This window comes from Phaethon lepturus, unplaced genomic scaffold (genome assembly GCF_000687285.1).
Source record: "Phaethon lepturus isolate BGI_N335 unplaced genomic scaffold, ASM68728v1 scaffold3516, whole genome shotgun sequence".
Classification (NCBI taxonomy): Eukaryota; Metazoa; Chordata; class Aves; order Phaethontiformes; family Phaethontidae; genus Phaethon; species Phaethon lepturus.
Genome location: NW_010543921.1, coordinates 16,628 through 27,569, shown reverse-complemented (window position 1 = coordinate 27,569; position 10,942 = coordinate 16,628). Strand labels below are relative to the sequence as shown.

General features: G+C 41.0%; 1 protein-coding gene across 1 annotated transcript in view; it reads left to right on the top strand.

Moving 5' to 3' along the window:
* The window catches only part of NELL1 (NEL-like 1 (chicken)), a gene marked incomplete at its 3' end in the record, with an annotated part of 145,962 nt that extends 137,042 nt beyond the window's left edge, over positions 1–8,920 (top strand). The window contains exon 13 of the mRNA XM_010288482.1: positions 8,795–8,920. Within this exon, the coding sequence (XP_010286784.1) occupies positions 8,795–8,920 (126 nt within the window). The remainder of the gene's footprint in view (positions 1–8,794) is intronic.
* Positions 8,921–10,942: the final 2,022 nt, after the last annotated feature.

The following is a 10,942-nucleotide window of genomic DNA, read 5'->3' as shown; positions in this document are numbered from 1 at the left end:
AGAGGTTCGTGCTGACTGGAAACTAGCCAGTGTTATTCCAATCTACAAGAAGGGCATGAGGGAAGACCCAGGAAACTACAAACTTGTTAGCTGAACCTCAGTTCCTGGAAAAATTATGGAGAAGAATATACTGGGTCTATTGAAAGGCGTTGAGAGAATAATGCAATCATCAGGCGCAGTCAGCATGGGTTCACAGAGGGAAACTCCTCTTTAACCTCTTCTATGATACCCTTCTATGATAAGGTCACCTGCCTAGTGGATGAAGGGAAGGCGGTGGATGTAGTTTTTCTGTATTTCAGTAACATTTTTGGTACTGTCCCTCACAGCATCCTTCTGGACAATTTGCCTGACTGTGGGGTGAAGGGGTTCATGGTGCGCTGGGTGAAGAACTGGCTGAAGGGAAGAGTTCAAAGGGTTGTAGTGAATGGGGTTACATCTGGCTGGCAACTGGTCACCAGTGGTTTTCTCAGGGTTCGAGTCTAGGGCCAGTTCTGTTCAATATATTTATCAATGATCTGGATGCAGGAGTTGAATGTATCATTAGCAAGTTCGCTGATGATACCCAACCGGGAGGTGCTGTTGACTCTCTTGAGGGACAAGAGGCCTTGCAGAGGGTTCTAGATAGATTGGAATATTGGGCAATGATTAATGGGATGAAATTTAACAAGTTGAAATGCCAGATTCTGCACCTAGCACCTGGAGCCCTGCAGAAAGGGATCTGGGGGTGCTGGTTGACAGTAGGCTCAATATGAGTCAGCAGTGTGCCCTGGCAGCCAAGAGGGCAAACGGCATCCTTGGGTGCATCAAACACAGGATAACCAGCTGGTCAAGAGAGGTGATTATCCTGCTCTATTCAGCATTGGTATGGCCTCACCTTGAGTGCTGTGTGCAGTTCTGGGCTCCACAGTTTAAGAAGGATGTGAAGGTCCTTGAATGCGCCCAGAGGATGGCAACAAAGCTAGTGAAGGCATGTCCTAGGAGGAGCAGCTAAGGACTTTGTGCTTGTCTAGTTTGGAGAAAAGGAGGCTGATGGGCGACCTCATTGTTCTCTGTAGCTTCCTGAGGAAGGGAAGTGGAGAGGGAGGTGCTGAGCTCTTCTCCCTGGTATCCAGTGATAGGACTCATGGGAATGGTTCAAAGGGGAGGTTTTAGATGAGACATTAGGAGACATTTATTGACCAAGAGCATGGTCAAACTCCTGGAACGGGCTTCCTAGACAGGTATTTGATGCCTCAAGCCTGTCGGTGTTTAAGAGGCATTTGGACAATGCCCTTAATAACATGCTTTAACTTTTGGTCAGCTCTGAATTGGTCAGGTAATTGGACTAGATGATCGTGGTAGGTCCCTTCCAACTGAAATTATTCTATTCTGTTTTGTTTGATTCTATCTTTTATCTTTCTCGGAATTTAACTCTTAGCTATTGCAGTGTTTGTAGCAATATTGTAAAGAATATTACTCTGGCTGTAGATAGAGATAGCGCAGATCCCTGCTGGTTCATGACATAGTCCTGTTCTCGAGGCATAAAGTGATAATTCTGTAACCCATGAAATCTCCAAGGTACTGTCAACCAAAGAGTGGACAACTTGTTCTGTTGTAGGCTTGTTCCTGCTAACAGCTCCTGGAGGGCCAGCACCAGCTTATTTGGGATTAATTCCATTTTAGTTGAAGTGGTCTCATTATAATCAGAAGCAGTCACATCTTATTCTTTACTCATCAAAGGGTTTAATACAGCTTGAGAGGACATAAACATGTTCTTTGTTTTTTTTCTGATAATCATAATGACGATGAGAGGACGTAATGAATGTTCCTCAGAATCCACAAATCCCTTATAGTAGACTACCCTCAAAGACATTGCTCTGCTTTGATTGAATCCAAGAGGCCAGGGCTGGAGATTGACTTGGGTAGATGTTATTGGGTAAAAGAGTCCTGCTGGCCAGACAGAGTCCAAAACAGAGAATTAGTTTGTTCGTTACATACCCTCTCATAAAGCCACTTAGTGGAAGAGCAAATTAAGCAGCATCTTTGAAGAAAAGTCTTTACACGCACTCAGGCACACTGCTTAGTGTGTTGTGCTGCTGTGCATTCTAAATACAAATATCAGTACATGTTCAAAGAATAATTAGGAAGAAAAAAATAAAAGGCTTGAATAATCCTGGATAAAGCAACTTGGATTTCAGCTAAGTTCTAACATCATAGCGTCTGCTATTATGCAAGAAGAATCTTGACTTGTTTTTTCTAGTTGCTTTGGCATGTTTGAGCAAATGACTGAGCTCTGCCGTTAGCCAAAACCTGTTCCCCCAAATGTTTCATTCTGTTTTTTGTGATTATTTTTAATCTGTGTTTCTCTAAGCTGCATTATCATATGTGAATTCTGGCTGCGTATTTTTTAAAATAACTTATTTGCAACTGTCAGAGATACCTTATGAATAAGTTATCAACCATCCCTAAGAGCTATAGCTGCAAACATTTTTTAAAAAAGTAATATTTATGAGTCTGTGAACATTTTCTGTTAATATATTTATCAAATGAATGCAGTCATTCAGTTAGGGTTAAGAAAACAGCTCCTTTCTGTTAAAAACACTACCACATTACTTATCTTTTCTTTAATGCTAACACACCAGTGGCAGCTTTCCAACTGATTTAAATGATTTTTTACGAAAAGTTCAATTTAAATAAACTGCTTTTATCCTAAGAGATCTCAAGGCTCTTGAGGACCATCCCCCCAAACCAACCACGCAGACATTTAATAATGCATCATAAATTGCCAGCATAATGATGGAAAGCACAAGGGAGCGTGGAACTGCAAATTTTCGGTTTTCCTTAGAGAGGAGCAGAATTTAGTAGAATAATAAAAGGAAAATCTTCTAACTTAAAGAGTCACTAGATAGTCTGGACAGCAAGCTTTAAAGAGTCTGGCGCTGTCTTTCGTACGAGGATTGTGATGTTTTGAGGAATGATGAGCAAAATGGCTGTAGCTGAAATATTCTGTCTCCAAAGAGTTGGTCAAATTATTGGAGACTCAGGTTATAAGAAGCTCTATTTTTTTATTTTCCTTTTTTAAGGCAAAAAATCATAACATAAAGAGACTAAAAATTTCTGTATTATTGTAAGCATTAACAAGGGCGGAGAAGAGAAGCTCATCTTGTGCCTAGGCAATATTTGAATGTCTAAGGCTGACTATCACCAGAGCAGATGTTAGGAAGCAACCACCTTCCTGTGTAGGTGCTGGGTGGTCTGTTTACTAATGTACCCCAGAAACAGGTAGCAAAGGAGTGCTAAGGTTGTGATCTTCGTTTGAGAATGACCAGTTGCTTTATGGAGTGTGACTGGTAAAAGAGTTTAAGCTTAATGGTATTGAAGTGAAGAGGAGGAAGGTAACTTCACTTGAATTTTCTTTTGTGCTTCTCAGGAATGTTCCACTAGTTCAGGGCTGGTCTACACTGGAAAGTATGACTGTTCAAGTGTAATTTGCATGTAAGTGTGTGCTTTTAAGTATTTATTTATTTGTTTGTTTGTTTAACCTGATAGTTATACAGTTGTCTTCCCTAGTTAAATTGATAGAAAGCAGGTTTGGAATATTGGTACCCTTGTCCTGATCGTGAAGGAGGTATATCGATGTAAAGCACTTTTATGCTGTGCCCAGAGGAAGAGGCGGCACCATTTTAATGATGCTCTAAAAGTCAAAGTGATAGTACTTCCTGATGTTATAATATCAATAGTTACTTTATTGCTTATAGATTCCCTGGTGATGCTATGCTAGCCCTAATTTATGAAGGCATTTTTAGCTAGTTAGTTACTTACATGACGTTAGGGTAATGTTTCTCAGCCTTTACTGAAAGGTAATTTTTCCTTTGGCTGTTTGAGTTGTTCCCTTGCCTCTGACTGGGCAGCAGCTCTGTCCCTCCAAGTCAGGAGGGACAATGGCCAGGGTCACCTGTCTTTGCACTGCTGTCCTACCTTGGAGGAGATGAATTGCTTTCCAGGAGTCCAAGTTGGTAAATACTTTTAAGGCTAGCTTAAACATTTGCAGCCAATAATTAGTCTTTTCTGACTCAGACAACTAGGAGAAGCTGAGCTGCTGCCAGTGCACAGAGAACTGCTGACAGCTGTTGTCTAGCGCTTTATGACTCCCTGAGGGTTGTATTGCATAATTTGAGAAACCAAGCCTGTGCTAAAGGTAAAAAAATGGGTCTGGGGTATGTTAGACATAAGGGAAAGGAGACAGACAGTGGGAGGGGGGAGAAAAGAAAAAGGCAAGCAGAGCTGAAGTCAAGCGAGTCTGGTAGTGGAAAGGAGATAAGAGCGGGAGAGGACACAATCAGGGAGAATTTGGAGAACAAAAAGTAAATATAATGAACAAGGAGCTGCTAAGTCAGTGGACTGAAAATAGCATGCCTTGGTTTTCGCATAAGCATAGGGTGACTGAAATTTTAGGACTTTTCTTATGTACTACCACTGTTGTGCTCCACTGTTTTGGAAACTTTGTTTATATGATTCCGTCAGCTTGTGAACATAATTTAAGATTTGCTATTATTTAAATAACAACACAGGTTGGTTTTACATTTTTAAAAGTTCAGATTATTTAAACCAGGTTTTGGTCTAAAAACCTACCCCCCCCCCCAAGGTTTTCTGGTCGGGAATCATGAATTAGAGATCAGAGCCTTCTGCAAAGCTGTCCTTTTTTTCCCATGTGTTTGATTTTCTGTCTTTGCTTCCTTACAGAGTGCTTGAAAGTTAGAAATAAGCTTGGGAAAATATGCTCCCCAGCCAGAAAGCGAGTAATTGGGAAATGGCTGCAAATGGAGTAATTGATTCTGATACTTAGCAAATTTCCACATACATCATCTGTTGGTGCTCTGGAACGCTTCATAGTTTGTTTTATTTTGTTTTGATTTGAATGTTATCGTCTTCCAGTAGTTAAACTATGAAGCCCCAAACAACAGGTGATGATACTGCTAAAGTCCAAACGGATTGCTATTAAAAGCGTGGAAGCAGCGGTCTGCAATTCCAGAGAGTGCTTTCTTTTAAGATTGTTCACTTGTGGTTATTACAGGACCAACAGTTTAAAAATAAGATTATTGGAGACTCAGTTTATAAAAAGCTCTATTTTTTATTTTCATTTTTTAAGGCAAAAAATCATAACATAAAGAGACTAAAAATTCACCCTTTGAGTGAACGGACGAAACTCCCATTCTCAACAGGAACTATGCTCTCTTTACAGCAGAGATTAATTTGTTTTGATATGACATTTGTTGGAGGGCACAAACTGTAAAAAGATGCTCTAGAAATTTGGTGTCTCGTCATGCTTAAATATTTGAATTATTTAGCAATAGGATTCCAAGTTGGGCATGAAAAGAGTTAAGTGTTGGTTTGTAAAGTTTGTAAAGTACATTTGCAGACGGGAAAACCTCTTTCACTGGCCACGGGTTGAACACCATTTGTATTGTCTTTCCATCCCATCTTGTTTTGCTCAGTTGGTTGGTATGAGATGATGGGTGTCTGCCGTGTGGCAAACAGCATGTCATGTGCGAAGCAGGTAGCTCCAGTGAGATACATTTCTTGTGTTTTTTCTCAGTGTACTCATAGCATTGCTGAGCGCACTGACACAAATAATAGAAGATAGTATGTGTGTATTTCCCTGTAAGCTCATGAGCAATCTTTAGAACCGTATGAGGTAATACTGATAACTGATTAGCTATAGGCAATGAACCCTATTTCGCTAACTATTAAGGAAACACTTGAACCCAGTAGAATAGCACTCGCTCACCAAACCAACCCACCCGATAATGTAATGGTCCTTACTGAAAAGCTGAAGCCCAAATGTCTTTGTTGTTGCAAAGAGCTAGCTTATGTAGATGGAAACTGGTGATATGTGAATGATCATTATGCTGTGTCAAGTCTCATTTTAAAGACCATAAGTATACCTTTTTAAAAGAAAAACAAACTACTTCACCGGTCTAGAGAGAAACATAAATCATGTATTTTTATCACCTCAAAAGACCACTAGAAGATGAGTTCTAATATTTCAAATGCGACAAGCAATCTATACACATGAATCACAATTTGAGTTCCATTACAACTGAGCTGATCTATACCACTGTGTGCTTTATGGATTTTACTCTAACAATATTAAGTAAAAACCCAAAGCTCTTTGTGATGAATACCTAACCTTTTACAAGAATTTGTAGAATTGTTGTCCAGAACAACAGCTTTAGCATTGCCCTGCAGGCTTTAATAAGAAAATACTATTTCCAGTTTTGACCCCTCAGTATTATTGTCTGTAAAGGAAATGCACGTATTAGTAGAAGGCTAACACTGCAAAGGTAAAAGAAAATGTGAAATACTGAAAGGTTTTATGGAAAATGCACCAAGAAACACTGAGAAGGGTGTTAAATAAATGAGCAAAGTTTGAAGAGAGGGCTCTTTTGTTCCTTCTGCTTCCTTTTTTAGGCCCAGTCTCCTGAACTCAAGGACTCCTGCAAAAACCCAGTGTCAGTTGTTCTCAATGCCCCTATTTATAGTCAAGTCATCACTTGAAGTCCTTGGTCTCCTTTTCAGAAATTCTTCCACAGCAGTATTTTCATATAGGTTGTGAATTATCTTTTTATCGCTGTGTATTTTCTCATATTTTGTGTTACGGTAATGCAGGCCTTGCTTGCAATGAACAGAAGTTCAAATTGCTTCACCTTTGAGACTTTTAATCCTCTTGCTTCCCTTTGGTGGAAAAAAGAGGAGTCTTGTCCAGTGAATTCAGTGACGCAGCTGGAGATAGAGGGTAGCGCATGAGGTTAATTTTCAGGTGAATTGGTTGCTGTTTTGACATTCTTGCTTTCTTTTCAGACATCTTTTCATTCTTTTCCCTTTTATGCTAGAAAATTATTAGATATGCAAGAACAAAACTCCTCAAAGCTATGCTCCAAAAGCCTATTAAAAAGAGGCTGCAAGCAGAACAGTGTGAACACACGTCAACACCTGAGTGTTTCCCAAGTGGCTGTAGCACTCAGTGGTGTGATAACAAGACATGTGGGAGGATTTTTCTTGGCTTTTATCTTCCATATATTGATGCTCCTGACTTTTTAAAATTCATTTCATCAAGTGGCGCTGCAACAGAAACAACAGAAATGGGGGAATGAGATAGTTCAAGGTGTTTGCAGCGGTTTACAGAGTCTTTTGCCTCCAGGCCATCATTTCTAATTCAGTCCAAGTTGGCAGCAGTCAGAAATCACTGCCAACTGACAGCTGTTTGGTGGCCAACACAAAGTGATTTAGCTAGTTGTTCCTCTTGGACAGATGTCTGTCGTATAGAAAGTGTGACTATAGCTGGCATGTGTTTCATTTTCAGAGACTGGAAAATGTGGATGTATCTCAGCTGCAGCTACTTTGGTTTAGGGCGGTTAAACAGGATACCTGAATTTAGGCAACCAAGAACAATATGTGCACAATTAACACCCCCCCATGTTCTGGGGTTAAATCGTGATGTTATGGTACTGACCCCTTGTAGCACTTCCATTGTGTCTCCATAAGCACCGTCTGGTAAGAGAGAAGGGAGACTGTAGCTTGGTCTCTACAGAAGGAACATGTATAAATTTATAAATGTTCGATAAATAGCTGTGGGGGAGGATGTGGTAGGAGACCACACTGTGGGGTGACCAACACATCTGTACCCCACCAGCTGAGGAGGTTCTTCAGCTGTGTTGTCAATTAATACTTTTCTTGAGTGTAAGCAATCAATAACAAGGAGAAAGTAATAGTGGGGAAAAATGAGTCTGAGTCATCTTTCTTTGTGTGGACATATGTAATACTAGAATTAATCTTTTGAAAACCATGAATTACTTTATGTAAAATTTGTGCTACTAAGCGGAAAATCTATCCTGCTGAGGAAAAAAATAAAGAGGATTCTTCAGTATAATATCTGGTTTTGTGGGGAAGGAAGAGGGAAGATTTTACAGTTTACAATATCACAGAGCTTTGGGATATTTAGACAGGCAAGTAGATGATAGGTTTGATTCACTGTTGTGTGAAAACAGTTTTGAATTTTGGATTTGCAGCAGCAGTAGAACTTGATCAAGCAAAGAGAGGTGTGGGGTCAAGTTGCCAGCACTCCCTTTTTTCTCCATTGGGATGATGTAAAGCAGGCTTAAAATGGGCTTAGGTGACTGGCTCAATCTTCTGCTTGTGCGGGACATGGAAGTGGCAGAGCGCGCTGTTCCGTAACTCTGGCAGCAGAAACGTGTTTCAGGGACAGGGCGCTGTCGGAGCATGTGGGTGAGTCTGGAGGGCTGCAATACTTGCTGATCAGCTTTGTGGTTGGATCTGCTACGTTGCCCTGACAAACGTTGCCGTGCCATATCTGTGCAGCACTGCAACTGATATCATGCTTTACTCATGAGTTACTATGCATTCATGCTTTAGTTTACCAATAAGAGGAAGTTAGGATTTTCAGTGTTGCATACTTCTGATGCTGTTTTATGTGTTTGAAAAATCTGCATCAGTTTTTGTCTTTTAACATTGACATAGGCAAAACCCGAAATGTATGTGTTACTTTTGCAGAATTAAAAAATTTTAGGATTTTGTGAAAAACAGTGGTAGGAACCCATTACTATGACACAGGAGTTGTAGCTCTATTTTAAGTAACACTTTTCTACTAAATTTGCCACCTTCTTCAATGCTAGAGTTAAACCAGATTGCTTTTGGAGTTGTAAATGGAAATTATTTTCTCTTATTCTAATATTGTGTCACGTTACTCATTTCACTAAGCCTGACTGTAGCTTTCCTTGGTTCTTCTTCCCTGCAGATATTGATGAGTGTGCTGCCAAGATGCATTATTGTCATGCCAATACTGTCTGTGTTAACTTGCCTGGATCCTATCGTTGTGACTGTGTCATGGGATATGTCCGTGTGGATGATTTCTCCTGTACAGGTGAGCTCTTATGTATACAGCAACAGTAGTGTTATACTTTGTGTTGTGTGGATTGCTTAGCTTCTGATTAGCCCTTGCGCCATACCAAATGCCACATACTACCTGGCCATCTGCTGACATAAAATTTAGGCACAGGTGAGATAGGTAAATGAGGTACCTTTCTTATGCGTGGACCCTTTGGGATTAACTTGGAAGACTGGCTCAGGAAGCCCTGTGGTGCACACACTGAGTGCTGTTGTCAGCCAGGACATGGTCCCGTCATGTCTCACGGCTGGCTTGTGTGCGAGGTGCAAAGGCTGAGATCAGATCACGTGTAGTGACAGGAAATACTGTTGTTTTACCTTTGGTTTGAAACTGGTCAGTGGATTCAAACATGAGAAATTATCCAGGAGGAGAAGCTTTCTGGACAGAGCTGAGGCAAATATATAAAAGCAAAACTGAAAATGTATAAAGTTCTCAAAATACATTGTTAAATGGTTCGGAAATGGAAAAGCTGGACGTGAGCCATCAATGTGTGCTCGTAGCCCAGAAGGCCAACCATATCCTGGGCTGCATCCAAAGCAGCGTGGCCAGCAGGGCCAGGGAGGGGATTCTGCCCCTCTGCTCCGCTCTGGTGAGACCCCAGCGGGAGTCCTGCGTCCAGCTCTGGAGCCCTTGGCACAGGAAAGACATGGACCTGTTGAAGTGGGGCCAGAGGAGGCCACAGCAATGCTCTGGGGGCTGGAACAGCTCTGCTGTGAGGACAGGCTGAGAGAGTTGGGGAGGTTCAGCCTGGAGAAGAGAAGGCTCCGGGGAGACCTTATTTGCAGCCTGCCAGTGCTTAAAGGGGCCTATAGGAAAGATGGGGACGGACTTTTTAGCAGGGCCTGTAGTGATAGGACAAGGGGTAAGGGTTTTAAACTAAAAGAGGGTAAATTCAGACTAGATAGAAGGAAGATATTTTTCATAGCAAGGGTGGTGAACCCCTGGCCCATGTTGCCCAGAGACGTGGTAGATGCCACATCCCTGGCAACGTTCCAGGTGAGGTTGGATGAGGCTCTGAGCAACCTGATCTAGTTGCAGATGTCCCTGCTCGTGGCAGGGGGGTTGGACTTTGAGAAAATAGCTCACCCAACACAATTCTAAACAAGGTAACTTGTCAAGCTGACTTATTTCCATTTCAATAAATCTGTCTGATGTTTTCCTCCTTAAGGAGGGTTCCTTAAAATTGTTTCCTCAGTCCTGGTTGGATTGGTTCCTAAAAAATCCTAAAAAGGTTCCTTATTGACCTTTAAAGGTCCCTTCCAACCCAAAGATTCTATGATTCTATGATTATTAATGCTGAAAATTAATGTATCCAGGAATATGACACGTGTTTTAGAAAAGAGAACAAGTGCAACAGCATTAGACAATAAATCCAGTGATTCTCTTTCAATACCTGTCAGCAAAATGAGTGCTAAAATTCTTAACAGAAAGTAGGTAGGTCTCATGTCCATGTAGAGGTTTTTAAGGAAACTTCCCTGGCAGTCTCTGGGAAACATGTGAGAAGCTGCTGAAACACTTGATCCAACTATACCGAACTGGATGACATCCTTCAGTCACAACCCTCGAGAAAGGCTGATCTCCGGGTTATTCTGACGGTGCACCTGTCTGGCACAGGAGGGAAATATCAGGCAGATTTATTGAAATGGAAATAAGTCAGCTTGACACGACACCATGTTTAGAATTGTGTTGGGTGAGCTATTTTCTTAAGTGCAAAGATGGCACAGGAGTATTCAATATGAGCGTGTTTTCGAGCCTAGAAAAATTATGTTGTGATGCACATGTTATCCTTAGGGAAGGTTATAGGAAATGTCGACTTTCATGATGACAGCATGTCTTGTAGCTAACATTATGGAGTTTATAAAAACTGTAGCAAAGTCCTACCCACCTCTTGAGAGAGGCTGATACTAAATAGCTGTCAGGAAACTGATTTTTATTTTGCTCAAAGAGTCATTTTTTTCTATCAAATCTGTGTCTTTTGCGTAAACTTTTGTAAAAGAT